The sequence below is a fragment of the Geotrypetes seraphini genome, chromosome 10 (genome assembly GCF_902459505.1).
Source record: "Geotrypetes seraphini chromosome 10, aGeoSer1.1, whole genome shotgun sequence".
Taxonomy (NCBI): domain Eukaryota; kingdom Metazoa; phylum Chordata; class Amphibia; order Gymnophiona; family Dermophiidae; genus Geotrypetes; species Geotrypetes seraphini.
This window is the reverse complement of record NC_047093.1, coordinates 128158665-128184250: the sequence shown is the minus strand read 5'-3', so window position 1 is coordinate 128184250 and position 25586 is coordinate 128158665. Positions and strand designations below refer to the sequence as shown.

General features: G+C 41.1%; 1 protein-coding gene across 7 annotated transcripts in view; it reads right to left on the bottom strand.

Moving 5' to 3' along the window:
* Nucleotides 1-25586, bottom strand: part of DNM3 (dynamin 3) — a 241736-nt gene that overhangs the window by 40505 nt on the left and 175645 nt on the right. For all 7 annotated transcript variants that reach the window (XM_033961013.1, XM_033961014.1, XM_033961015.1 and 4 more), the window contains one exon: nucleotides 10572-10683. In XM_033961013.1, coding sequence (XP_033816904.1) covers nucleotides 10572-10683 — 112 coding nt within the window. The remainder of the gene's footprint in view (nucleotides 1-10571; nucleotides 10684-25586) is intronic.

Sequence of the window (25586 nt, the reverse complement as noted above, 5' to 3'; positions counted from 1 at the left end):
TAAAAATCTAAGCAGTTTACTATGTATGCGCCCATCTGACTTTACAAAATTCCGTCAAATGCATAAATAAGCCTAGCATAACAACCATCTTATATTTCCCTTACCTGCTGATGCTCCCAGGACTATATATATATTTTTAAAATTAACTAAACTATACTTCTTGAGGTACACCTTACCTTTCCTGCAGTGATGAAAATCCATGAAGATTTTTTTTAAGCAAGCTACACTACACACTAATGTTAATGAGCTGTTTTGAATACATTTGCATGCAGTGTGGCTCTTTACCATAACTACACTATAGATGATTTATGGATCTAAAATTAATTCATGAAAGCTTGCATAAGAACATAAGCAAAGCCTCCACTGGGTCAGACCTGAGGTCCATCGTGCCCAGCAGTCCGCTCACGCGGCGGTCCCAACAGGGGTCTATCATACACATTTATGCAGCTCAGTGAACTGTCCTCAAAGTAGTGATCCTGTTTATCTGTGTCTTCTTTGCAGTAGCTTGTTTCTATAAGGAGAATGAATATAGAAACCCTTGTTTCATTTTCACGGAGGCTTTCCATTTTGAGCATGTTAATGGCCAATCTAAGGCCCTCTTTTTTTTCAAGCCACCGCAGTGAGTGTTGCCCATTCAATCCCTATGGGTTTCTGTGCATTTACCGCACTGGTCTACCTTATTTGGCTTGATAAAACAAGCCCTAAGTTAACAGATATTTTATTAACCATAAATTGTAAGTATTTTAATATATAAAGTTTCAGTTTTAAGTTTTCCTGTAGGTTAGAAAGTGCGTCTTTGATCACACCCAGTGGAAGGTGGAGGGAATTTCTTTCTCCTGAGGGACTAGGCAAATGTGTCCCCACAACAGTAGAAGAGAGGAGAGCAGTTCCTTCCAGTATTGACATATCTGAAGCATTCAAAAGCTGCTTTGTACTGAAGTTACAGTTCTTAATTTATCCAGATTGCATCTCTAATATAAGACAGCAAGAAAATTTGCATGGAAAAGTATGAAAGATTCATCGGAGGTGTTCCAATAGCTTGGCAGAATTAGCAGGTGGGCTGAAATCAGAGAAGATCATACAGGTAAAGAGGAATATCTTTCCTACTCAAGTAATATCTTCAAATGCATTTCTTAAACCATCCCTCTAACAGAGGAGCCAAATTACTGTATCTTCTGTTGTAAATATATTTTCTATCTCAAGGAAAAGAATTATCTTGTAATGCTTTATCTTTGACATCTACTGTGGTAAACATTAAGGCCTATGCCGGCCCAAAATAAATCCGATTCTGTAACCTACAATCGGGACGCAGTTTACAGAATCCGGGTCTAAGTGTTCCCCATATTATAAAGTCTTAGAAAATACACTGCCCATGCCATATTAAATAATGAGCCAGGTTTACACATGTTTATTGGCACTATTCCAACACCTCTGTCTCTCTTTCTTTTCCTCCAGACACAGCAAAAAACAGATTCCATGCTCAATGTATTTTTCAGTCAAACCATTGACAATCTGCATGAGTCCATGAAGGTGTGTATGGATGGAGCAGCAGGGGTGGCAGTGTAAGGGGGAAAAGAGTAAAATAAACAGTGCAAGTTATGGCCATCTGTGTTTTTTCCTTTATGTTCATATATAGGTTCTGTCATGCACATTCTATATAGCAGGGAATGCAGCCAAAATAAACAACAGTCCTTCCCTGAGAAATCTCATCTGGAAAGGGTGGACACAAAGATGTCTTTTCAAAGTGAAAGAATATTTAGTTATGCAGTAGAGAAAGCAACAACAAAGTTACTCAGTAGAGGGATATCTTTTTTTCAAAGTAAAAACAGCAGTCTGGGCCTTCATTTTAAGAATGTGGAATGGCTTAAAAAATACTAGCGATATTCCACAATCAGAAAGAACAATGTCTGACAGAGGAAAATCCAGAGTTGAACTGAAAGAATCAGGGGAATTTATGAGTGATACACAAACAGTTCTGAGCTCTACTGTATGAACTCTCTTGATCTCAGAATCACTGAAGCTAAGTGACACCACTCTTCGCTATACATAGGAATTTTTTAAAGTACCTTCTTACTTCTCATTTATAATCTTAATGTATATTTTCTTCAAACCGCTTAGAACCTAACGGATGTAGCGGTATATAAGAAATAAATTACATTACATTACATTACATTACATAGCAGAATAGCCTTATTGGGTCAGACCATCTAGCTCAGTATCCCGTCTTCACGGTGGCCAATCCAGGTCACAAGTACCTGGCAAAAACCCAAATAATAGAACCATTCCATGCTACCAATCCAGGGCAAACAGTGGCTTCCCCCAAAGATAAAAACAAATTGTTCTTCCATGAAATCTACTGCAGCAGTAAATGTGTATTGGAAATAAGTATTCCTTTAAGAACACTTAAGGAAATACTAAAGGGCTCAAGAATTATAAAACTAGATTTTTTTTGATTGATGGTTTTTGTACATATCGGGGCCAGCTTTTCTATTAATTGTATTGTTGCATCATGCCAAGATGTAATTTGTTCATTCATTGATAGAAGACTGAATTCTTCAATTTTTAAGTTAAAATATGTAGCAATTGATGATGATTCAATTTTGTTATATTCTCGGAAAGTAATCGTTTTTTGGAAGGAGGAGTTCTTGATGGATTTAAGACTGTTTCTTATGGTAATTAAAGAATGGTCTGACCATGGAACAGAAGTTATAGTAGATTTTGAAAAAGCATCTTTTTGATACGTGGGAATGAGGATCATATTAGTGTGTGCCCAGCAGCATGGGTGGGTTCTGTAACCAAGGTGGTGAGACTTAGATTTGAGACTAGTTCTGTAAATTCTGTTGCAAAAGCGTTTTCTATTTTATCCAGTTGAATATTAAAATCTCCTAATATTATTGTATTGGATGATAAGGAGTTAAAATCGAATAGCAAAGCTTGTAAGGAGTCAAATGTTTCCCGTCTCATTGGGGGGGGGAATGCATAAAAGCATAAAATCAGTTAGTGGCGAAGTACTTACTTTAAAGTGTAAAAATTCAATTAAAGCTCCTGAAGGAGATTGATCTGCTTTAAGTAACAAGGAATGGTCTTCAATCAAAGGAAGCTCGACGCGGTTAACAATAAATTAAAAAAAATAAAGTAAACTGAAATACAAGAGAGTTAGTTTTCAAAATGTTTAGCGAATAAAAAAGTTTTTTGAAGTTTACGGAAGAGTTGGAAGGAACTGGGACACCTCAAAAATAGCGGAAGTTCATTCCATAATTGGGGAAATTTAAATGCCAGAGAGCTGCTAAAATTCTTAACTCCTTGAATTCCTTTCCTAGAAGGAAGAGAAAGTTCAAATCGATGAATGCCTCTTGCATATGAAAATCTATAATCATTTCATAGCAGAGGAACAAAAGGAGCAAAGATACCATGTAAAATCTTAAAAACAATACGTAAACACTTAAACTGAATTCTAAAATAAACTGGGAGCCAATGGAGAGAGAAAAGCAAAGGAGTCACATGGTTGAATTTGCTCTTTCCATAGATCAACTTTGCGGTGGTATTCTGAATCAATTGTAGTCCTTGAAAGCATTTCTTAGTGATACCAAGATAAATGGCGTTACAATAATCTAACCGGGATAATATAATAGATTGGACTAAAACAGAAAAATGACATTGATGGAAAAGAGATCTGACCTTCCTCAACATTTGTAAGCTGAAAAAACATTTCTTAACCAGAGAGTTTATTTGATCCTTAAAAGTAAGAGAAGAATCAAAAAGTATTCCCAAAATCTTAGAAGAGAACTCAATTTGTAGGGAAGCTCCAGAATTCAAAAGTACAGTGGAAGGAAGATGATCCAATTTTGGGCCTAACCACAGAAGTTTATTTTTAGCTGCATTTAGCTTCATCTGGACAGACATAGCCCAAATTTGAAGTTTAGAGATAGAGTGATTTACCCATTCAGTCCTAGCTATGCCATTAGATTGGCAAATCATGACTACATGGAAGGAGCCCTTCAAAAAAGAAAACAGTGATGAATGGACTTGTTTTGCATGCTTTGTTTAAACATTCATGAAAAATAAAACATAGGAATGTAGAATAAGATAGCACATAATGAGCAAAAGGCTCAGCTGATCTCATACTTGGGATACCAGGCCGCTCAGTGGTATAAATTAATATCTGGATTTTTGAATAAGAAACCTAAGACTGGTCTTCGTGACATTTGGAGCATTGAGATAAAGCATCAGATTACTGCGTCTCAATGGCAACGAATTTGGTTCTAGAAGCCAAATTTAGGCTCTTTGGTATAAAGCTGAAATCCAGATCCTCTAGGGTAGCATTTTCAGAAATGCTCTTCCACATGCAGGACCCAAGAGGAAGGCAGAGCTCAGAAGTCTCAATGTGTGGTTGAGACAATGGAGCAGGGATGAGGGAATTAGATTTGTTAGGAATTGGGCAACTTTCTGGAAAAAGGGGAGCTTATTCCGAAAGGATGGATTCCACCTTAACCAGTATGGAACCAGGCTGCTTGCGCTAACATTCAAAAAGGAAATAGAGCAGCTTTTAAACTGAGATGTTAAGGGGGAGGGGGGGTTGGAAGCTGACAGTTGCCCAGGAGTGGATGATTCAGTGTGGAGTATTCTTGAAGGATACTACTGAAACAAGATATTTAGGGAGTCCCAATAGAGAGATTTCAATAATTGTGAAAGAAAGCCAGGAGTGTTTAAGAGGAAGGCAGTGTAAAGGACTCAAATTTTCCATGTCATCTTTTCAGCAGGCTGTACATACAAGGAAAAAAAACACAATTTGAAGTATCTGTATACAATTTCTAGAAGCCTAAAAAATAAAATAGGAGAGTTAGAGGAGCATAATCGAAAGGGACGTCTAAGTCCGTTTACATCCAACTCACAAGTCATCCAAAGCAAAAAACAGTCTAGGACACATTTTCAAAAAATACGTCCAAAATTTTTTTTACTTTCGAAAATCGTCTAATTATACGTCCTGCCGTTCTGATCGTCCAAGTCGCTAAAGCGTCCATCTTTATACCACATTTCCATCCAAGTCCAAAACGCCTAGAATAAGCCCTGTTGGACGTGGGAGGGGTCTGCAAAATGATGGACTGAACACCCAGACATGGCACCTAAATAGTGGGGTCCTTACAGGGCACTGCTGTGAACTTCACAAAAAGGGTGCCATGTCTTCTCCCCACTACAGCTCCCTTATAGGTCACGGTGAGCCCTCCAAACCACTTCCAGAATCCCCTAGACCCACTTATCTACCACCCCAATAGCCCTTATGGCTGCAGGAGCCACTTATATGCCAGTACAAAAGGGTTTTGGGGTGTATAGGAGAGTGCACATGTTTCAGTATCAATGCAGTGATTCCAGGGGCTTGTGGGCATTGGTCCTCCTCTCCATGAGTCCCTAACCCACCCCCAAGACGACTTAAGCTGCCTCTGTGCTGGATGACTAGGCTTTCCTATGCCAGGCGATGATGGTCTGGAGGCTGAATTTTAAAGGTGTGATTAATATTTTTATGGGGGTGGGGGTCAGGTATCACTGGAGTAGTGTGTGGGGGTCTATTTTATGTGTTTGCCGTGCTTATCTGGTGACTTTAGGTGAGTTTATGTGACTTAGACCATGTTAGACCATGCTAGGTACTTGCGACTTGGATTGGCTTCCGTGAAAACGGGATACTGGGCAAGATGAACTATTGGTCTGACCCAGTAAGGCTATTCTTATGTTCTTATTGCAGCCTAAACGGTTTACATTCAGATATTCAAGCATTTCTCCCTTTCTATCCAGTTGGGTTCACACTCTATCTATTGTACCTAGGGCAATGGAGAATTAAGTGTACTTATTTGCAAGGGTTTTGTGATTAGTTTACATCCCTTTTTTGTTTTTTTTAATTGGATTAAGTGACTTGCCCAGGGTCAGAAGAAGCAGCATGGGGTTTGAACCCACAACGTACACAAGTCACTATGCAAGTGAAGAAGGCCTTCTGAGACAGGGACCATTCCTCGGTATCCAGGGTCTGACAACTGAGAAAATCCGCTTGTATGTTGTCCACTCCTGCTTGAAAGAGCATTTGGGCTTCCCTTTAGAGAGGTGCGCTCTTGATGCCCCCTTGGCGATTGACATAAGCTACTGCTGTAACATTGTCCAAGAAAGTCCGAACCGCCTTGTTCTTCAGAGCACTCTCAAATTTCAGGAGAGCCTGGCAGATCAGTGGCAATTCCTACAGTTGCCTGCCACTAACCCGGAAGCCTCTCCTCTGCCATGTCCCGCTCTCTGTCAGAACTTTCTGTTTCTATCCAGGTGGGACATGACAGAGGAGAGGTTTCCAGGTTAGCAATAGGCAGCTGTAGGAATCGCTGTCATTAACCTGTTGAAGCAAGAGAAGTGCGAGAGATACAGTGACCGCAGGAGCTCAACACAGGAGATAAAATAATTGGCAGGGGCGACGGCGATGGTGGCTCCATGAACAAGTTGAATGTGTCTGTCTTTCTGAGAAGAGCCGTAGCCACATGGTCAAAGAGTTGCATGTGGCCCAAGGAAAAAAATAGGAATAGCAAAGATAAATTCATTCATTTATTATGTTGAATTTCTCCCAATGTTACATTCACATGCAGGCAGAGAGGGAGAATAAACAGCAGCTGCAAAAGTGCGGCTGTCTTGCAGGACCCTGCAACACAATCATGAATGCAATAAACAGGCTTGGGCCCCCAGTACAGGAAAACAAAATCACTGCAAATGTCTCACAATGGTAAGATATTTACATAAGGGAGAAAGAAAAATCTGTGCTGGGTCAGAGAGTGAGTGGGTGAATGAGGGAGTGAGAGAAGCAAGAGGCACATGCTAGGGGACTGAATTAAGGCAAGGGGAAGAGGAGAATTAAAGAAGCAGGAGGCACACATTGGGGATGGTTGAACAAGGACTAGGACATTTAGTAGAAATGCAAGAATTAAGTGAGGAATCGGCAAAGAGGGGGAAAGAATTTGGATTTCAGGGATTGAATGTCGATTTGGAGAGGGGGAAGAGAAGTCAAGAGCCTGGGAAATGGCACAGGGAAAAGGGATGCCTGGGGAGGAGACATCAGGGACTAAGTGATTCAGAAGAAAGCAAGCTCCCAAAAACAACACTAGGACAATATGGACTTGAAATGTCAAGGCCTTAAAAGTAAATTCACCTGCAATTATATACAAACTGGTTGTGAAAGTGCAGCCTGGAAAAGAACAAAACTGGGCCTAGGAAGAGGGAGTTGGATTCTAGACACCAAACCAATTCTTCAGGCCTGTGTGACCAAACCGACTGTCATGTTGGGTAGTCTGCTCAAGGCAGTAATGTGATATGAATGAGTAGACTGAAGACCACATTGCAGCTTTGCATAGCTCCCTGATGGAGGCTGATCTCAAATAGGCTCTGACAAAATGAGCTGTGATATGACCATCAAGAGTCAGCCCAGTCTGGGCAGAAATGAAGGAGATGCAATCTGCTAGCTAACTGAAAAGTATGCATTTGCAGATAACTACCCCCATCCTATTTGGATCAAAAGAAACAAAAAGCTGAGTGAACTGTTTATGGGCCACTCTGGATAGAAGGCTAAGGCTCGCTTGCAGAGTAAGGTATACAGTGTGCTTTTGACAGGATGAGTATGAGGCCTGGAGAAAAATGATGGTAGAACAACTGACTGGTTAAGATGGAATTCTAAAATCACCAAAGGAGGGAACTTAGGGTGCATGTGAAAAACTGTATTGTGATGAAATTTTGTTTAAGGCGGATCAGCTACTAGGGCCTGAAGCTCTCTGACTCTGCAAGCTGAAGTGACCACCACCAAAAACACAACTTCCCAGGTCAGATACGTCAGATGACAGGAGTCAAGTGGCTCAAAAGGAGTTTTCATCAGTTGGATAAGAACGACATTAAGACGCAGTAGGAGGTCTGAACAGCGACTTTGTCAACAGCAAACATCTCATGAATTTAAGTAGAGGCTGTACAGAGATGGACTTACCCCTTCCATGAAGCTGATAAGCCCTGATTTCACTGAAGTGTACCCTTACAGAGTTGGTTTTCATATCTGACTCAGAGAGGTGCAGGAGGTATTCAAGCAGCGTTTGGTTAGGGCAAGCAAGAGGTTCTAGAGCCTTGCTCTCACACCAGATAGCAAACTTCCTAAATTTAAAAGAACATATCTTAGTCTATAAGTACTGAGTGGAGTGGAACGGGTAGATGTGAATTGCTTGTTTACTTTTTCCAAAAATACTAAGACGGGAGCATGCACTGAAGCTACTAAGTAGTAGATTTAAGACAAACTGGAGAGAATATTTCTTAACTTAATTTGTAATTAAACTCTGGAATTCATTGCCGGAGAATGTGGTGAAAGCAGTTAGCTTGGCAGGGTTTAAAAAACATTTGGATAATTTCCATTATTAAGACTGACTTGGAGAAATCCATTGCTTATTCTTAGGATAAGCAGCATAAAATCTGTTTTACTCTTTGGGATCTTGCCAGGGCTTGATGGATCTTCGGTCTGTCTGTCCCAGTATGGTAACTTTTGTGTTCTTGTGGGTGGAATCTTTCCTGAAAGCGAGCAAGATCCTGGAAACACCAAGGACTGAAATTCTATGCTCTCAACATCCAGGCTATGAAGACCAAGGTCTGGAGATTGGGGTGCAGTAGAGATCCTTCATTCTGAATGTTGAGGGTTGGAACACACTCCTATCTTCATGGTTCTTTGGAGGACAACTTCAGAAGAGATGGAAACCAGATCTGCCTCAACCAGTAAGAAGTAATCAGGATCATAGTTCCCCAATCTTGCTTGAGTTTCAGCAAAGTCTTCCCTGTGAAAGGTATGGAAGAATACGCATACAGAAGATCCTACCCCAATGCAGGAGAATAACATCTGACATTAGTGTGATATGTGACTAGAGTTTGAAACAGAACTGAAGGACTTTCAAGTTGAGATGAGTGCCAAAAAGATCCATTAAGGGAGAATCCCACATCTGAAAATCTTGTGGGCTATGCCCATGTTGAGAGACCACTCATGAGGTTGCATCACCCTGATCAGTCTGTCTGATAGGCTGCTTCCTTTGCCAGCCAGGTACATTGCCCATAGGACCATTCAATGAAGAACAATCCATTGCCACCTGAAACAAGATCCTGTACCGTTCTGCTTGTTCACACAGTACATCGTAACCTGGTTGTCTGTTTGAACAAGTACAATTTGGTTCTGTAACCTGTCTCTTAAAGTTTTTAGAGTGGCCAAGAGATTGATATGGAGATCTATTCCTCAGGCAGACCACGCCCTTGGGTGTGATACCCATCTACAGAAGCTATCTGAAGTCAGATGCATCTATTGCCAACTCCTTCGGAAGGGATGGAATTTGGAATGGTAGTCCCACAGTCAAATTTGGCCACATTGTCCACCAGAGCAGGGACTGAACTAGCTCTGAGGGGTCTCAGATGACATCTGCCAGGTGGTTCTCTATGGCCTGAGACCACTGGGAAGCTAATGACTAATGGGCCCCTCTCAAATGGAGGTGAGTTATGAGAGTGACATGAACTGTGGAGGCCATGTGGCTTAATAATATCAACATCTGTCAAAATGACTTGCTGGTTACTGCAGATATATGAAATTAACGCAATTAAGGTATCTGCTTTCATTAGGGGCAGGAATGCCTGAGCTTGCACTGTATGTATTTCAATTGCTTTCTGGATGCAAGTGGCACTTGGGGTAGTTTATAATAAACCCTAGTAGCTCCAGCAACATGCTCTTCCAATCATCCAGGTAGGGAAATACAGACACTCTTAGTTTGTGCAGTGATTATGCAACTACTTCTAAGCATTTGGTACAGATTCTGGGCACTGACATGAGGCCAAAATGCAGAACATGTCCTGCCGAAGCCTGGCCTACCCATCACCGATTCTTCTTTCCCCTGGACCACGTCAAAGCCAATCTGCCTCCTTCCCTTCCTGTTGCGCCGAAGCTAGGCCTACCCGCCACCAATTCTTCCTCCCTCCATGGTCCGCTGCTGCAGCAAATCCAAGAAGGGAAGAGCCAGGTGCGTGCAGCGCAGCCTTCACCCAACGTCAGAATTGACATCAGGGGGAGTCTTGTGGGCCGGCGGCATGCATTCGCTGCACGCGCCTGGCCCTTCCCTTCCTGCAGTTATGGCGGCGAGCAGCAGTCAGCCTGCGTACCCCCTGACCTACAGGACAGGCAATTTTTGGGTAGGCCATGGTCCCTGTGGCCCCCTCACGTTCTGACGCCTAAGAGTTGGGTTGCGAGTTTGTTAAAATGTTGACAATTATGGTTAACAAAATACGAGAGAGAGCTGTTCCTGCCTTTTCAGGCAGATGAAGCAGACTGAAGAGGAGGAGGGGTGTCAGTTACTTAGGACGGAACACTTGCACACGCTCTTCTGGGCTCTGGGAAAGTAGGTTTAGACTGGTTCCCTAAGCGTGATGTCACCCATGTGTGCAGCTGATTTTATCCTGCTTATCATGGAGAACAGGAAATAACTAGTAAAAGTGAATGGTTTTGGTCTGTGTACCTTTTTTACCAAAACATTTTGAAGCATGCCACTTACTTTAGATTTGTCAGGATAAACTCCAGCTCGAAGCAGAGAGGCTTTCCAGCTGTCCACCTCTTCCTGGGCATCACATGCAAGCTCCAGGTAACGATAATCTTTATAAACGTTCCTAGGACAAGCAAATAAACAAGTCATCAGAATGGTAACAGTGCATTAGTTGCCCAAATGTGCTCTTGCTTATATTTGTACTAATCATGTCTTTTGCATTTGGTGTCTCACTCTCATGAATTTTTATTTGCTTTGTATACTTTGCTTTACTGTCTTTGATAAAAGGCAGCTTAAGTCAATAACTGAAAACATTAACATTACAGAAGGATGTCTTCAAGATCCACAGAGACAGAAGGTGTCAACAGAAAAGGACTATTTGTGCTTGTCAGTGCATTGGCATGGGTCTTATTGATCTGTGGTCTTCTTCACTCTGCTACTAAGGTCCCTTTCTTAGACAGTAAAAACAGGGAAATTGAGGACTGGATAGTAAGAAAGAATTAATGGGTCCTTTTACTAAAGTCGACAGCGCAGGCCAGTGCAGTAAATACTCCGATGCCCGTAGGCATCAGAGCATTTGTTACGCAGCACTCGGTTGTGTGGCTTTGTAAAAGGGGAGGTAAATCTGGACAGAGGCAGAAAATAAATTGAAGAAAGCTGAAAGGAAAAGAATTAGAGAAAAATGACAAATAGACAGGAAATCCTGGCAAGAGAGTTAAAAGCAGATGAGGAAAGCAGAAACTAGAGACTGGAACCAACACAATTGAAAAAAATGTAAAATGATCAGACAATAAAGGTAGAAAAAAATAATTTTATTTTTAGTTTAAGATAAAGTAGTGTGGTATGTGTTAATAAATTTTAAATAAAAATAGAAAATGGAAATAAGGTGTTATCTTTTTATTGGACTAATTCTAATATCCTTTTGACTAACTTTCAGAAACCAAAACCTCCTTCCTCAGGTCAGGATAGGCTACTTTAACAGCAGTATACTGTCCGGACCTGAAGAAAGACGTTTTGGCCTCTGAAAGTTAACTGAAAAATGTATTTAGTTCAATAAAATGGCATCATATTTTCCATTTTTTGTTTTATTTATATTTCTTAATTTGTAATGTAGTGATTGGAATATGTCAGTTTTTTAAAATGTACATCTTTATATTTTGCATGGTGCATCATTGTTTCTCTTTCTCTGGTGTTACACTGTACGCAGAATCTGGTTTCTTGGGAGTTCGGTTTGTTTTATTTCTATTTTTTTTCCCAATTCTTTATTCATTTTTTCATCTTACATCAAGAACACAATATTACATCAATTGAATCATATACATCACTTGAAATTCTTTTTATATATCATCTTAAATACATAAATTAACTCCCTCCCCACCCACCCTTTTCACAAATATTGTAATCAAAAATATCATACATGTATTATATTCATACATATTGATTGAACCTATAATATAACTATATACCACCCCCCTTCCCTTAATTATAACTATACTTACAGTGTTAAAAGGCGTCTAATCATTACAATAAGTTATCAATGGCCCCCAAATCTTTTTAAAATTATTATAATTCCCTTTTTGTATGGCAATTGCTCTTTCCATTTTGTATTTTATTTCTATTTTTAATTTGTGTTTACATATTCTACTGGGTGACTGGTCTATGTTCTGCTTGTGGAAAGAGACATGGTGTTCTGTTCACACTGACAACAGGATCGATCTGTATTAATCCGGCGTGTTTGATTGTTTGTAGTGCTATCTTTTCCTAGGTAATATAGCAGAATATGAGGGTAATTCAAAAAGTAAAGGCAAAATACATTTAACAGCTTTAACAGAAGCAACTGTGATCAATTTAACATATCACTTTCCACATAGTCTCCATGCAAGATGATACATTTGTTATATTGTTCAACTAGCTTCTGAATTCCTGCAGAGAAGTTTTTCAGCTGCTCCCAAAGTCAGGTGAGAACCACTTCCTTTACTTCATCATGCTTTGTCTTTTGTTCTCTGTGTCTCAGTGGTGCATCCATGTCTCGTCACCGGTGATAATTCTCTCCTGAATACTCGCATCTTCATCATACCATCTCAGGAACTGGGTCGCAACTTCCACACACTGTTGCTTGTGGAGATCAATAAACTGTTTAGGAACCTATCGTGCACAGACTTTCCTATATCCCAAGTCATCATGCATAATGGCAAATGCAGATCCATAGCTGATATCCAAATCTGCAGCCAATTGAGACACCGTTATCCACCGGTCTTCTCTAATCAAGACATCTGCCCTGTCAATGTGCTCTTGTGTGCACGATGTTGATGGGCGACCAGAACGACCTTCATCGGGTACATCTGTTCTTCCCACTTTATACCTTTTTACCCACTTATAAACCTCATTGATTCATGGTGCTATGTCCATACTGAGTCAATATCAGACAGTGAATTTCCACATGTTTCACTCCCTCTGCATGTTCTTCTTCGACTGGTGCAAGCTTGCAATGAAGCATCCATGTTTCTGACCTCATGGCTGTCACACGACTCAAGGATGAGCACCGTACTATTAAAGTTCTGAGAATCTTGCCATGGGTTTCCAAGTAGAACGAGAGTGGTACAGCTGGTTTGGAGTGAATTAATAGATAAAAGTTAGTGTGAAAGCTCTGCCAGTGTATCAGCTTTTAGCCCTGCATATGAGCCTGGAAGCAAAGCAGGAAGTCAAAGTGTAAATGATAGGGGTCTGGAGGAGAGCATAATAAAACTTTTCACAGTTTTATCCAAATGGAAGATTAAACAGTTCTTAGAAAAATATCATACATACGTTTCAGGAATATATGTTTGCAGTCAGAAGCTGATGCAGAACTGCAGCTAACTGGGTTTCCAAGTTAAAGAAGTTGTGAACATGAAGAACAAGAAATTTATTTAACACACTAGTATGAATTCTCAAATTATGGTATAAAATAACTAAGGAAAATTCCCATGGATCAGATAAATTTAAATCTATTGGCACACACTGTATGAAGTTCATCTAAACCAGGGGTGGGCAACTCCGGTCCTCGAGGGTCGGAATTCAGTCGGGTTTTCAGGATTTCCCCAATGAATATGCATGAGATCTATTTGCATGCACTGCTTTCAATGTGTATTCATTGGGGAAATCCTGAAAACCCTACTGGATTCCGGCCCTCAAGGACTAGAGTTGCCCACCCCCGATCTAAACCAATGGTAAGAAAGCTTGAATAATGCATGCTAGCATCCCAATAGGGTCTTTGCTACTCTCATACAATCATTGTGTCTTAGGGAGCACCACACGTCAAGGTCTGGAGAAACCTCATGGCCATACTTCATGCCCTAGAGAGGCACTACTTTAGCCTCAATGCCAATGCCTTGGGAAGGTGGTAAGTAGATCATACCGGTTGCATACATTTACATGAGCTGCCTAGATTTTGATTCCTTACATTTTTCAATTTGATCATTGAGACCTCTTTCAAGGTTTGATCTGAGCTCGTGGCAGAGGTCAATCTCTAAGAGGAACTGGAATGAACATCGCCTCAATAAAAAGATGCTGTTGAAGAACATAAATCAATCTGAACTTTTTTCTTTTACCACAAAGAACTGCTATTTTAAGGCTCGCAGCAAGTAATAGGAAACTTCTCTATTACCAGTTCACAGGGACCTTATATTTACTAATCTGATACAGATTGGGCATGTGATGTAAAATATGACAACCTTGATAGAAGAGAGGAGGAGACAAGAAAAAGTAAAGAGAACAAGATTTCAAAGTTAAGAAAGGGGGAGCAGGGAAAAAGGAGAACTACAAGCGACTAAAGATGATCTGATATTTGTAGTGCTCGGAGGAAATATTTGCTCTCTGACTTTCTCCATCTGCTCTGAGTTAACTGCAACGTGTGACTAATATTTTCTAGCAAGGCGTGCCACTTTCAGGTCACCCCACTAAGCTTCTCTTGTGCTCATTAAAATTAATTACATATGCTTCTCAACAGTGTTTGTCATCAACACCCAATGCAGATGAGGAGGAGTAAATATTTGATTACTGATGTAATGTTATAGTTTTATTTTTTTAGCATTCTTTTTTCATTTCTTGCAACGAACATTCAACAAAAGCCTATCACTCGGCCAACATATATCTTTTTTAAGTCAGTGAAAAACAGCTAAAATACTTGAACTATAGACATCTTAGAGCAGGGGGGGGGGCAATTCCGGTCCTCGAGGGCCGGAATCCAGTTGGGTTTTCAGGATTTCCCCAATGAATATGCATTGAAAGCAGTGTATGTAAATAGATCTCATGCATATTCATTGGGGAAATCCTGAAAACCCAACTGGATTCCAGCCCTCAAGGACCGGAGTTGCCCACCCCTATCTTAGAATCTAACAAGCTCATTTCATAGGTCTGCTCACTCAAGAAGAGGACTAGAAGACTGATTGGCTGAGTGCATGCAACCTGATGGCGCAAAGATTTTTCACCTGATCAAATGTGATTCAGATCCAGCTCAGTTGCTAAGTTTATTAAAGCATTATTGTGAACAGCCTCCGTTGAAGGACATGTACTGTATATCAGTGGTTCCCAACCCTGTCCTGGAGGAACACCAGGCCAATTGGGTTTTCAGGCTAGCCCTAATGAATATGCATGAAGCAAATTTGCATGCCTATCACTTCCATCATATGCAAATCTCTCTCATGCATATTCATTAGGGCTAGCCTGAAAACCCAATTGGCCTGGTGTTCCTCCAGGACAGGGTTGGGAATCACTGCTGTATATGACAGGGGTAGGGAACTCCGGTCCTCGAGGGCCGGAATTCAGTCGGGTTTTCAGGATTTCCCCAATGAATATGCATGAGATCTATTTGCATGCACTGCTTTCAATGCATATTCATTGGGGAAATCCTGAAAACCCGACTGGAATACGGCTCTCGAGGACTGGAGTTCCCTACCCTAGGTATATGATAACTGATTTTACCATATCATCTGCTTTTAGTGCAAACTGGACCCTTACATTAGCCTCCTCTTTTTTTCTTACAGATTGTGTACTTCGTAAGAACACCCTTGTCTCAATCCACTGACTTTATGTTTAGTAAGGTATTCTTCAGATATACAGAAAAGCAAATTAGAACAATCCGCAGTGACTATAATGCCGGTGTTAAAAGTGATGGTTTTAATACACAAACTTTAGTCTGTATAATTGATAGTCTGGCCTTGTGCCAATCGATACATATGGCATACAGCATAAGCATGCAGATTCTGTAATACGAGTACTTCACATGAAAGGAATCTCCTCTCCCCCATTTTCTTCATTAGAGTTGGAAGCACTGTTTTGGAAAAGCAGGCTGGAATAAGCTTGCCTCTCAAAAGTATAGCATTCCCGTGGACTTGGCCCAGAAATCAGCTAGAGAATTACTGGGAGGAAAAGTGTCATTGGTTTGGTGCGTCCCAAGTAAACCCTTTCTAATAGTTCTTGTTTTTCAAGTTTCAAGCAACAACAAAAGACTCTAAGATTCTAAGATGGTAAGCAGAGATGAGAGCAGTTTATGAAATTTGCTTCTCCCTGCCTGCAGCTTGTGCTCCAGACTGTTTATGACTGTTACACTCAGAGCATATTTGGTCAGCATAAGTAACTCTTCTCCTGTCATCCAACTGGACTTACCTTTACAATATCCCTGCAATAATAGTGGTCAGATTAAAATATGAAGTAAAGTTTCATGGCCAATGGTTAATAGGTTCACAGACTAAGACTGTCTCACTCTGTCGATAAGACTGAATATACTGTCTAGTTTGATTCAAGTTATACTAATCTTCTTGCCTGTACTTTTCAATCAGCAAAATAGTTTAATGGGAAATATGTAGAGCGCAGGGCTGGCAGACAAATGTTTGAACTGAAATCCTAGAAGCAAACCAAACCGAGGCACTGGACAGAATCCCGTTTTGCTTCTTGAACTTTCTTAAGAAGTCTTCCAGCATGTTCATAACTCCTGACTTTGGAAGCAAAGTTGTACCACTGCCTAGTATGATTTATATCCTACCTATTCTCCAAGGAAAGATAGGAAGATAGAAAAATATAGAACGAGAAGAAGAAGAAGAAGAAGAAAAAGGAAAGCGAGAACCTGATAAAAAGGATCAAGTTTTAAGTTCAAAATTCTTGTGCGGTATTATGACGAGGGAAATTGTAGCTTCACATTTCATTCTGTCATTTACCCTCCACTCACCACAGCTTGTGACTATCAAAATCTCCTACATAAACATTGAAAAGGCTACAAAGAGGGCTCATTATTATTTCACATGTTTCTGTTCATGAATGTGTGGGAGAAGCAGACAATGCAGGAGTCTGAAATGTATATTTCTGGCACAGAGTAGAGATTATTTGTTGAAAATCATGCTGAGAAGAGGTGGTGACTCAGAAGCTGGGTCCTTCGGGTCGCCAAGCACTATTCTAGAGGCACTAAACCATCTCATTTGAGGCTCACTAAAAGTAGGAATGTGCTGAAATGATATGGAAATCATATCATTTCTTCATCCTCTGGGGCTCTTTTCCCTGGAAAAACGGAGACTTAGAGGGGACATGATAGAAACTTACAAGATCATAAAAGGTATAGAGAGGGACAGATTCTTCAGACTGGCCGGGGAAACAAGAACAAGAGGGCACTCGAGAAAATTGAAGGGAGACAGATTCAGAATGAATGCTAGGAAGTTCTTCTTCACTCAGAGGGTGGTGGATGCCTGGAATGCGCTCCCAGAGGAGGTGGTAGAGCAGAGTACGATTATGGGTTTCAAGAAGGGGTTGGACAGGTTCCTGAAGGAAAAGGGGATTGAGGGATATAGATAGAGGGGGTACTATACAGGACAAAATGTCTTCAGTAGAGGATCACTTGCAGGTCACTGACCTGGGAGGCCGCCGCGAGAGCGGACTGCTGGGCGCGATGGACCTGTGGTCTGACTCGGCAGAGGCGATGCTTATGTTCTTATGCATTTGTTTCTGTATTTTAGTACAAAATGCAAGAGTATGTTGTGCTTTTTTATCATTGGTTTTTATTCTTCTCATGTATTTTTTGCAGTATCTTTTATCAATAAATTGGCCATATTTGATTGATTGATTTTTAATTTCTCCTTGCCCTACACATTAAAGGCTCCTTTAACTAAGCCGCGCTAGGGCTTTAATGGGCGGAATAGCGCACGCACTAGACCTTAACGCCAGCATTGAGCTAGCGTTAGTTCTAGAAGCGTAGTGCGCTGTAATTTCCTGCGTGCGCTCAAAACGCTAGCGCCCCTTAGTAAAAGGAGCCCTAAGTTCCATGAATATTTTTAATATAACTTTGGGAAAGTTAGCTATACAAATAGAGCCAGTTATTGGCAAAATTTCACTCATGACAAATTCTGGAGTCCCCTAAGGCGTGCGACCCTAGGTTATTGCCTGGTTTGTCACACCGTAAAAACATTATTGGTAGTGAATTATAAGAACTGGACAGGGATGAAGAATAGGTTTTTTTTGTTGGTTTTTTAGCTCTTGGTCGATAGTGTGTGCTTGGTATATTTGATTAACATTTTCTATTTTTACAGTAATCTCACACGTGATAAACTGATTTCTGCATTAAATTAGTGGTATATAGCTCTGGTAGCTATATTAGTTTTGGACAACACTGGAGTCTTTGTAAGCTGTGATACTTTTAAGAGACACAAAAAGAATGCATCAGTCTACAAGGGATTTCCTTAAAACAATGGAGAAGTTTACATCAGTATTTCTAACTTCTTGAAGCCAAGCACCTTCTAAGTCAAACTAATTTCAACAGACTATCCCTGAGCTCTGATCAACTCAAGCAGATGTACATTCCAAAAACTGACATTCTAATCATAAAATAGAAAATAAAATGTATTTCCTACCTTTGTTGTCTGGTCATTTTATTTTTCTAATCATGTTGATCCAAGTACCATATATACTCATATAAACCAAGATTTTTTTGGTCAAAAAAGGGTCATAAATTGATAACATAACTTCCTGTTTTGGAGGGATGGGGCCAACAAGAGCCACCTATGGCACGCATAAGGCTATGGACCTGTTCTTTGTTTTGGTTTGCTTGCAGTATGCAGCCATGGAGTTAGAGAGGCAGCAGGGAGGGGAAGGGTAGTTTCTATTTCTTGGTGTAGTTAAAAGACACAGGAAGATAACAGCCATGCAGGCAACTGGCTACAGGGAGAAGGCAGCAGTTGGTCAGAGAGCATGCCTTATATACCATCTTCTGATGTGGTACGTGAGACATGTTGGAAACTTATGGTTTATATCATCTGTTTAAGAAAATGGATTCTGGGATTCAAATATTGTATGTTCACATCTTTATGGGTTTTCTTTTCTTTATTCTGAAATTAGCACTCTACATTTCCTTAAATGGTCGCACAAAAGCCCTGCATATGGATATCTCCTACATAAAATCCAAGCTACCCATCTACATCTCCACCCGCACCCTCCGCCCAGAAACGGAGATACGCCTATGCATTCCCCCCTAAAGGTCCCTCCTCTCAGAAACCGCCCGAAAACGCTCCTACAGCCACTTCATTCCCCAACTCTGGAACCAACTCCCCCCTCGACTCAGACTACAGAACTCACTAATGACATTCCGGAAAATGGTAAAGACCCTCCTCTTCAACTAAAGGTCACCCTAAGTCTACACCCAACTCCCTTAAACCCCACCTCTACCCTTCTTTCTCCATTCTAATCTTCTGCCTAAATTTCTGTATAGTCCACTCTATAGCCTATACTCAAATAACTTGTATCTAAACTAAACTACTGTTCTTAATTTGCTGTATAGTCCCCTATATTTAAACTGCTGCTCAGTCTCGTATGTCCAAGTATTTAAATCTACTGTATAATCTTGTATGTCCAATTCACTCCATTGTGAATGTTTACTTGTAAAACTAAACCTTAGGTTTGTATAAACTAAACTAAACTAAACCTTAGGTTTGTATACCGCACCATCTCCGCGTGCGCAGAGCTCGGCACGGTTCTGAGCTACTGGGAGGACGGGATAAAAATCTAAATAAATAAATAAATATAAGGCCAGGCCAGAAGGATAAGTACAGGAGGAAGGGGGCATCACATGGGTCTTCAAACAAGTGAACAAAAGTGGTACCACCTTTGCCTGGGTGCCATTTCATTCAGAGACTACACTGTGTGAGAATAAGGCTGTCATCTGTTTATTGGGGCTTTTTTTTTTACTACAAAGATCAGATTTTTTTTGGGGGGGAGGGTAATGATTGTGATAACATGGTCCAATAAATTCTGTATTGCATACTCATTATGAAAAAAAAACCCAAAACGGAAGGAGCATTGGTCATGAGCAAAGTTGCATGTGTCACATCACACAGGGACAAGAAAAGGACGGCTAGGAGCCCGAACTACGGTTGATTGTCATAGGCAAGATAACCCTTATCCTGAACCACATAGACGCCACATGTCTTAGTACATCACAATTTCCCTCAGTCACACCCCTTTGCTGGCTAAAGCAAGCAGTACCAAAGCACCAGTATTACATTCATTGCTCAAACATTTTACTCAGGCTCTTCAGCTTTGTCTCGAGAAAGGGGTCTGTATTTTCTCAGATAAGTTTTAATTTACTTTTTTTTAATGTATAGAACCACTAGTGGCCATTTCTTTGTACCACTCTACTCCACTGTGCAGTATAGCTGATCTCTAATCTCAGAATATGTCTTTGCACTCAACAGTGATCTCTAATCTCATAATATGGCTTTATACCCAATATTGCAACAGTCTATTTTGTCTGGTCAAATTATACTGTATATGCCTAAAGAGTCATGCAGAATTCCTTTTCATGGCTTCTGCAGGATGCTATCCATCAAAAACATTACAGATCACATGCCATATTTTGTTCCAGAAGACTTGCAGTAATAAGCATCCCTATAAGATGTACAACAGATTGCCTTTGTCCATTTTGCAACACCAGCACTCTGTGTGGGTTTATGTCTGCTTTTTGTAGTTTCTCAGGTGTCCAGTCCCATCTGTTAACCATTTTAAAATTTATTAGTTTTGCCTGCGCCTCCCTGGCAACTGTCTGCAAGTTGGTGAAAATATTATTGATTGTTCAGTTGATATTCTTTTAACTCTGTCCCCTTTGTACTTTTGACTTTATGTTAAGAGATGTCTAGCTCCAAAAACATTTAAAAAATAGCACTGAATAATGGTAAATTGGCTTTTAAATGGCCCAACCAAGTCCTAGGCTGTCGACTATCCTTGCACCAGACTTGAGCAATAGTACTGTAGTGCTTGGGGTCAAATAATATTTGGAAGACATACTACCAGGGCACGAATGTCCGACTGTTTATGTCTGTTACTACCAACCAGGAAAATTCTGGTAGGATAGGAACAACTAGATATTTCTTTGTGCCCAGAGAAATTACAACCTGTGGGGCCCTTTTACAAAGCTGTGGTAAAAGGTGGCCATAGAAATCCTTTATGGTGGTCTTTCCTGTGCACTAAGGCCACTTTTTCCAATGACTGAAAAATGACCTGTTTTCTGCATTAATAACCATGCACTAATGCTGCTATTGGCCATTAAGTGTGTTCCCTTATTGTCACCAATCCCATGTTAATCAGTTAGTGTGCTGTAATGTGGCTGCATTACCTAATTAGCGCAGACACCCCCCCTCCTCCCCCAGACATGCCCTTTGTAGGGAAAAAAAAATCATTTTTAGCGCACTGGTAGTACACATGTCACAAGTACCACAGGACAACTCAATGCACCCTGCAGTATGACATTTTAAGTTGCAGAAAGTTATGTGTTAGTGCTTGGGAATAAAACCATGCACTCTGATGTGATCACATTGCAGGCCCTGGTGCTTCCTCACACAGATAAGCTGGAAAATAGGTCCCAGAAAGGAAACCTCCATTTTTGGGGTATATCAGAATTACTGTTACCTCGAAGCTGAGCAGGAGTCCTCCAACTGCGTTGTGGCCGGTGTCGGGACAAAGGCGCACGCAGACAACTGAGCGCAGCGCGGAGGCACGCGCCGCAGAAAATTACTGTTTTTAGGGCTTCGACGGGGGGGTGGGGCGTGGGGGGAACCCCCCCACTTTACTTAATAGAGATCGCGCCGCATTGTGGGGGCATTGTAACCCCCCACATTTTACTGAAAACTTCACTTTTTCCCTGTTTTTAGGGAAAAAGTTAAGTTTACAGTAAAATGTGGGGGGTTACAACCCCCCAAACCCCCCCACAACGCCGGCGCGATCTCTATTAAGTAAACTGGGGGGGCTCCCCAACAAAACCCCCCATCGGAGCCCCTAAAAACAGTAATTTTGTTAAGCGCGCGCCTCCGTCTTGCGCTCAGTTGTTGGCGTGCGCCTTTGTCTTTCGCGGGGTTGTCTATGAACCGTTGTGGCCAGTGGAGGGTGGTGCTTTACTATTGTGTTGCAGTGCTGGGTAGTAACTAGTTATAGTAATGCCAGTTACTGCAATTAGTTACTTTTAGGTAACTATCAATGTAACTGGTTACTTTTTGATAAGATCGACCAAATTAACTAGTTACTTTATTTTATCTATTTATTTGCTCAATTATTTAGCAGTAACTACTAACAAAATTTACAAGTTACATTTGCGTTATTTTTACATAGCATGCAGAACAATTAATGACGAATTTCCATTTGTGCTATTTTACTCATTAAGCCTCCAATTCAATTCGTTCCTCTTGCCTCACTACAGTGAATTACAGTAACTACCCATGTACAGTTGACTTCTTTGGACCGGACCGCCATGTGCACTTAAACAGAGTGTGCGCTTAATCGGAGTACCACTTTTTAGTCATGAAAAATCACAGTATGCTGTAGTCAGATGCAACAAAACTAAAAACACACCAAATACAATGTAAAACGGTTCAGTTATGGAAACAGCACTGTTCCGTCTAATGCATTACGTACACTGTAAACCTTTTTTTAAACCAACATTCTTCTGAAATAATCAGTCATTGTTTTCTACACGCAGATTGCACGATTCAGGCTGTGTATCTGACTACTGATGCTATAAAACTGTCCACAGTCGTGACAGCCATTTATCTCCAGATAACAACGCAGCATGTGTAGGGACTTCAGAGCGTCTGAGAAGGAAACAATCTCTGCAGGTGTTTCATTAGTCGTGATGACAGCAGCAGTATCTCCGTCCTCATCAGACTCTTGGTTGTCTGCAGTGTCCTTTATGACTGTACAGATATCGGAATTAGTGCTGTCAGATGATGTGGGCACATTGTTGTCAATGGTGACATACAGCTCAAACTCTTGTGGCGAGAGTCCAATTGGGAGTTCAATGGACGAAGTGAACAAAGCTCGCCCGTCGATAGCAATTTGAAATCATTGATGATGAGACTCGACTCCATGCCTCCCGCACCATATAAGAACATAAGAATTGCCGCTGCTGGGTCAGACCCGTGGTCCATCATGCCCAGCAGTCCGCTCACGCGGCGGCCCTCTGGTCAAAGACCAGCGCTCTAACTGACACTAGCCCTACCAGCATATGTCCTTGTTCAGCAGGAACTTGTCTAACTTAGTCTTGAATCCCTGGAGGGTGTTTTCCCCTATGACAGACTCCTGAAGAACGTTCCAGTTTTCTACCACCCTCTGGGTGAAGAAGAACTTCCTTACGTTTGTGCGAAATCTGTCCCTTTTCAACTTTAGAGAGTGTCCTCTTGTTCTCCCTACCTTGGAGAAGGTGAACAACCTGTCCTTATCTACTAAGTCTATCCCCTTCAGTACCTTGACTGTTTCGATCATCTCAATCTCCTCTGTTCGAGGGAGAAGAGGCCCAGTTTCTCTAATCTTTTGCTGTACGAAGAGAGTTGAGCACCATCATTTTTCTTGCGAGCTCAGCAGCTTGGGGGCTGGATTCCATGCTTGCATCAATCACTGCCATCATATATTTTAGGACGAGTGACCTGTAATGACGTTTGAAGTTCGTGATTATCCCTTGGTCCATCGGCTGGATCAAAGAGATTGCGTTTGGCAGCAGAAACACAAGTTTGATGTTGGTTAGTCTTACGTCATTGCTATGTGCTGCACAGTTATCACACAGCATTACAATGTACCTCCTATGCCTTCTCATTATATTGTCAAGCTACTGCAACCATTCAATCCACAGTGCCACCGTCATCCATGCGTTTTTGTTACTTTCATATTCAATAGGCAGGCATTTAATGTTTTTGAAGCACCGAGGATTTAGATTCTTCCCAATCACCAGTGGCTCGAACTTTTCACTACCGTCCATATTGCAACTGAGCAGCAATGTCAATCATTCTTTTGGCACCTTGAAGCCAACAGTTTTGCTGCATTTGAAAGCCAATGTTCCATCATGGATGGCACACCAGTACAAGCCTGTCTCATTGGTGTTGAAAACGTCACATGGTTCATATCTACCAATGACTGATGGCAACACTTCCATGACCCATCTTTTTGCACCAAACTCATCCACGTCTTGTTTTTCGCCATGCTGCTTCTTGAATTTTTCCACCTCTCTAACCGTCCGTTTGTTGCTTTGAAGTCTTTTACGCCCAGCTCTTCAGATAACTGTGCTACTTTTTCCATCAGCAGAGATCTACTGATTGGCAGTTGTCAACTTCTAGCTTCAGCAAACCATCGCAGAAACATCTGTTCAACGTCTCCAGCCTTCCCAATTCTTTTCCGTTTTCTGGTAGGATTGCTGTTGTTTTGCCAGTCTTCCAATATGGCTTGCTTTTTTTTTTTTTTTCCTAAATCTGAGAAATCTGGCTAGGATGAACACTGTAATGTTTTTCAATAGAGACCTGACTCTCCCATTGGTCAAGTCTCTTTAAGACATCGACTCGTTCAGCCAAAGACAAATATTTTTGTCCACAAAATGTCATGGTGCAGTTCCGAAAGTTTGAACACCTGCCCAAGCCTAGACTGCTGTTTCGAAACACGTGACTTATCCATGTCAGAACGTGAGTGCTTTTAACCGGAGTGAACGTAACGTGAATGAATAGAGGTGGAACCAATAACATCAGTGCACGTGGATTGTGTGCTTATCAGAATTGCAAATATCTGGAGTTTATGTCCATTGACTTTAATGTAAAAAAACCGGGACCATGGTGGTCAGGTAAGGATAACCGAAGTGTGCGCTTAACCGACGTGCACTTAGGTGGAGTCGACTGTACCAGATATACGTGGTGACAGTCAGCCAAATGGGCTCTACTAAACTAAACTTTAAGCTTATATACCGCATCTTCTCTATAAATATAGAGCTCAACACGGTTTACAAAAATTAAAAGGGAAGTAAGTTGGACTGAAAGAATTGCTTCATAAAGGGCTGGACTGTTTTTGCATGCTTAAAGGGACTAATTTGCAAACTCATTTGCACGTACTGTTATTAGTAATAAAAAGGGTCTCTGAAGTGGCTAAGAGGCCCTAAAAACTGGGAAGAAAAGCCCAGAAGGGGAGGGGGAGTCCCCTTTTCAAAATGGAAGCCTCCAAGGACTACTGTGGATATAAGTTATTATCATCCTGATATACAAAGGAGGCAGTGACAAAGGCGTGTGGACTGGACAAGCATCTTGTCAGAGTCTTGGGAAGCTAGGACTCTCCGGGCAACCCTTGATGGGATGAATGCTGGCTGCGGCCTAACCCTCAGTAAGCCCACAATGGAAAAAAAATAATAATTACAATGCAAGCTCATTTGAGCATTTTATCTTTACAGAATTATTTTACATTAGTAGGGTCAGACAGCAGAAATATCCATGTACGTTGTAAACTTTGTCTGCCGGCTTCTAAGCAGACCTACAGCTGTGCAACCAATACTATAGGAAATCTTAAGAAGCACCTGCAAAACATCCACCTGGCTGCACATGATAAACTGTCTTAGTTGAAGATATCAGCAAGCTGTTCTTCATCAGATGCATGAGAATCCTTGCCAAAGAAACAGCAAACTTTGGCTGCTTCATGGAGCAGTAACAGGGGCATCATTGTGTCACAGAAAAGGGTCAATGATCTCAGCACAAATTTTGTTATTGGGGGCATGCAAGCCTT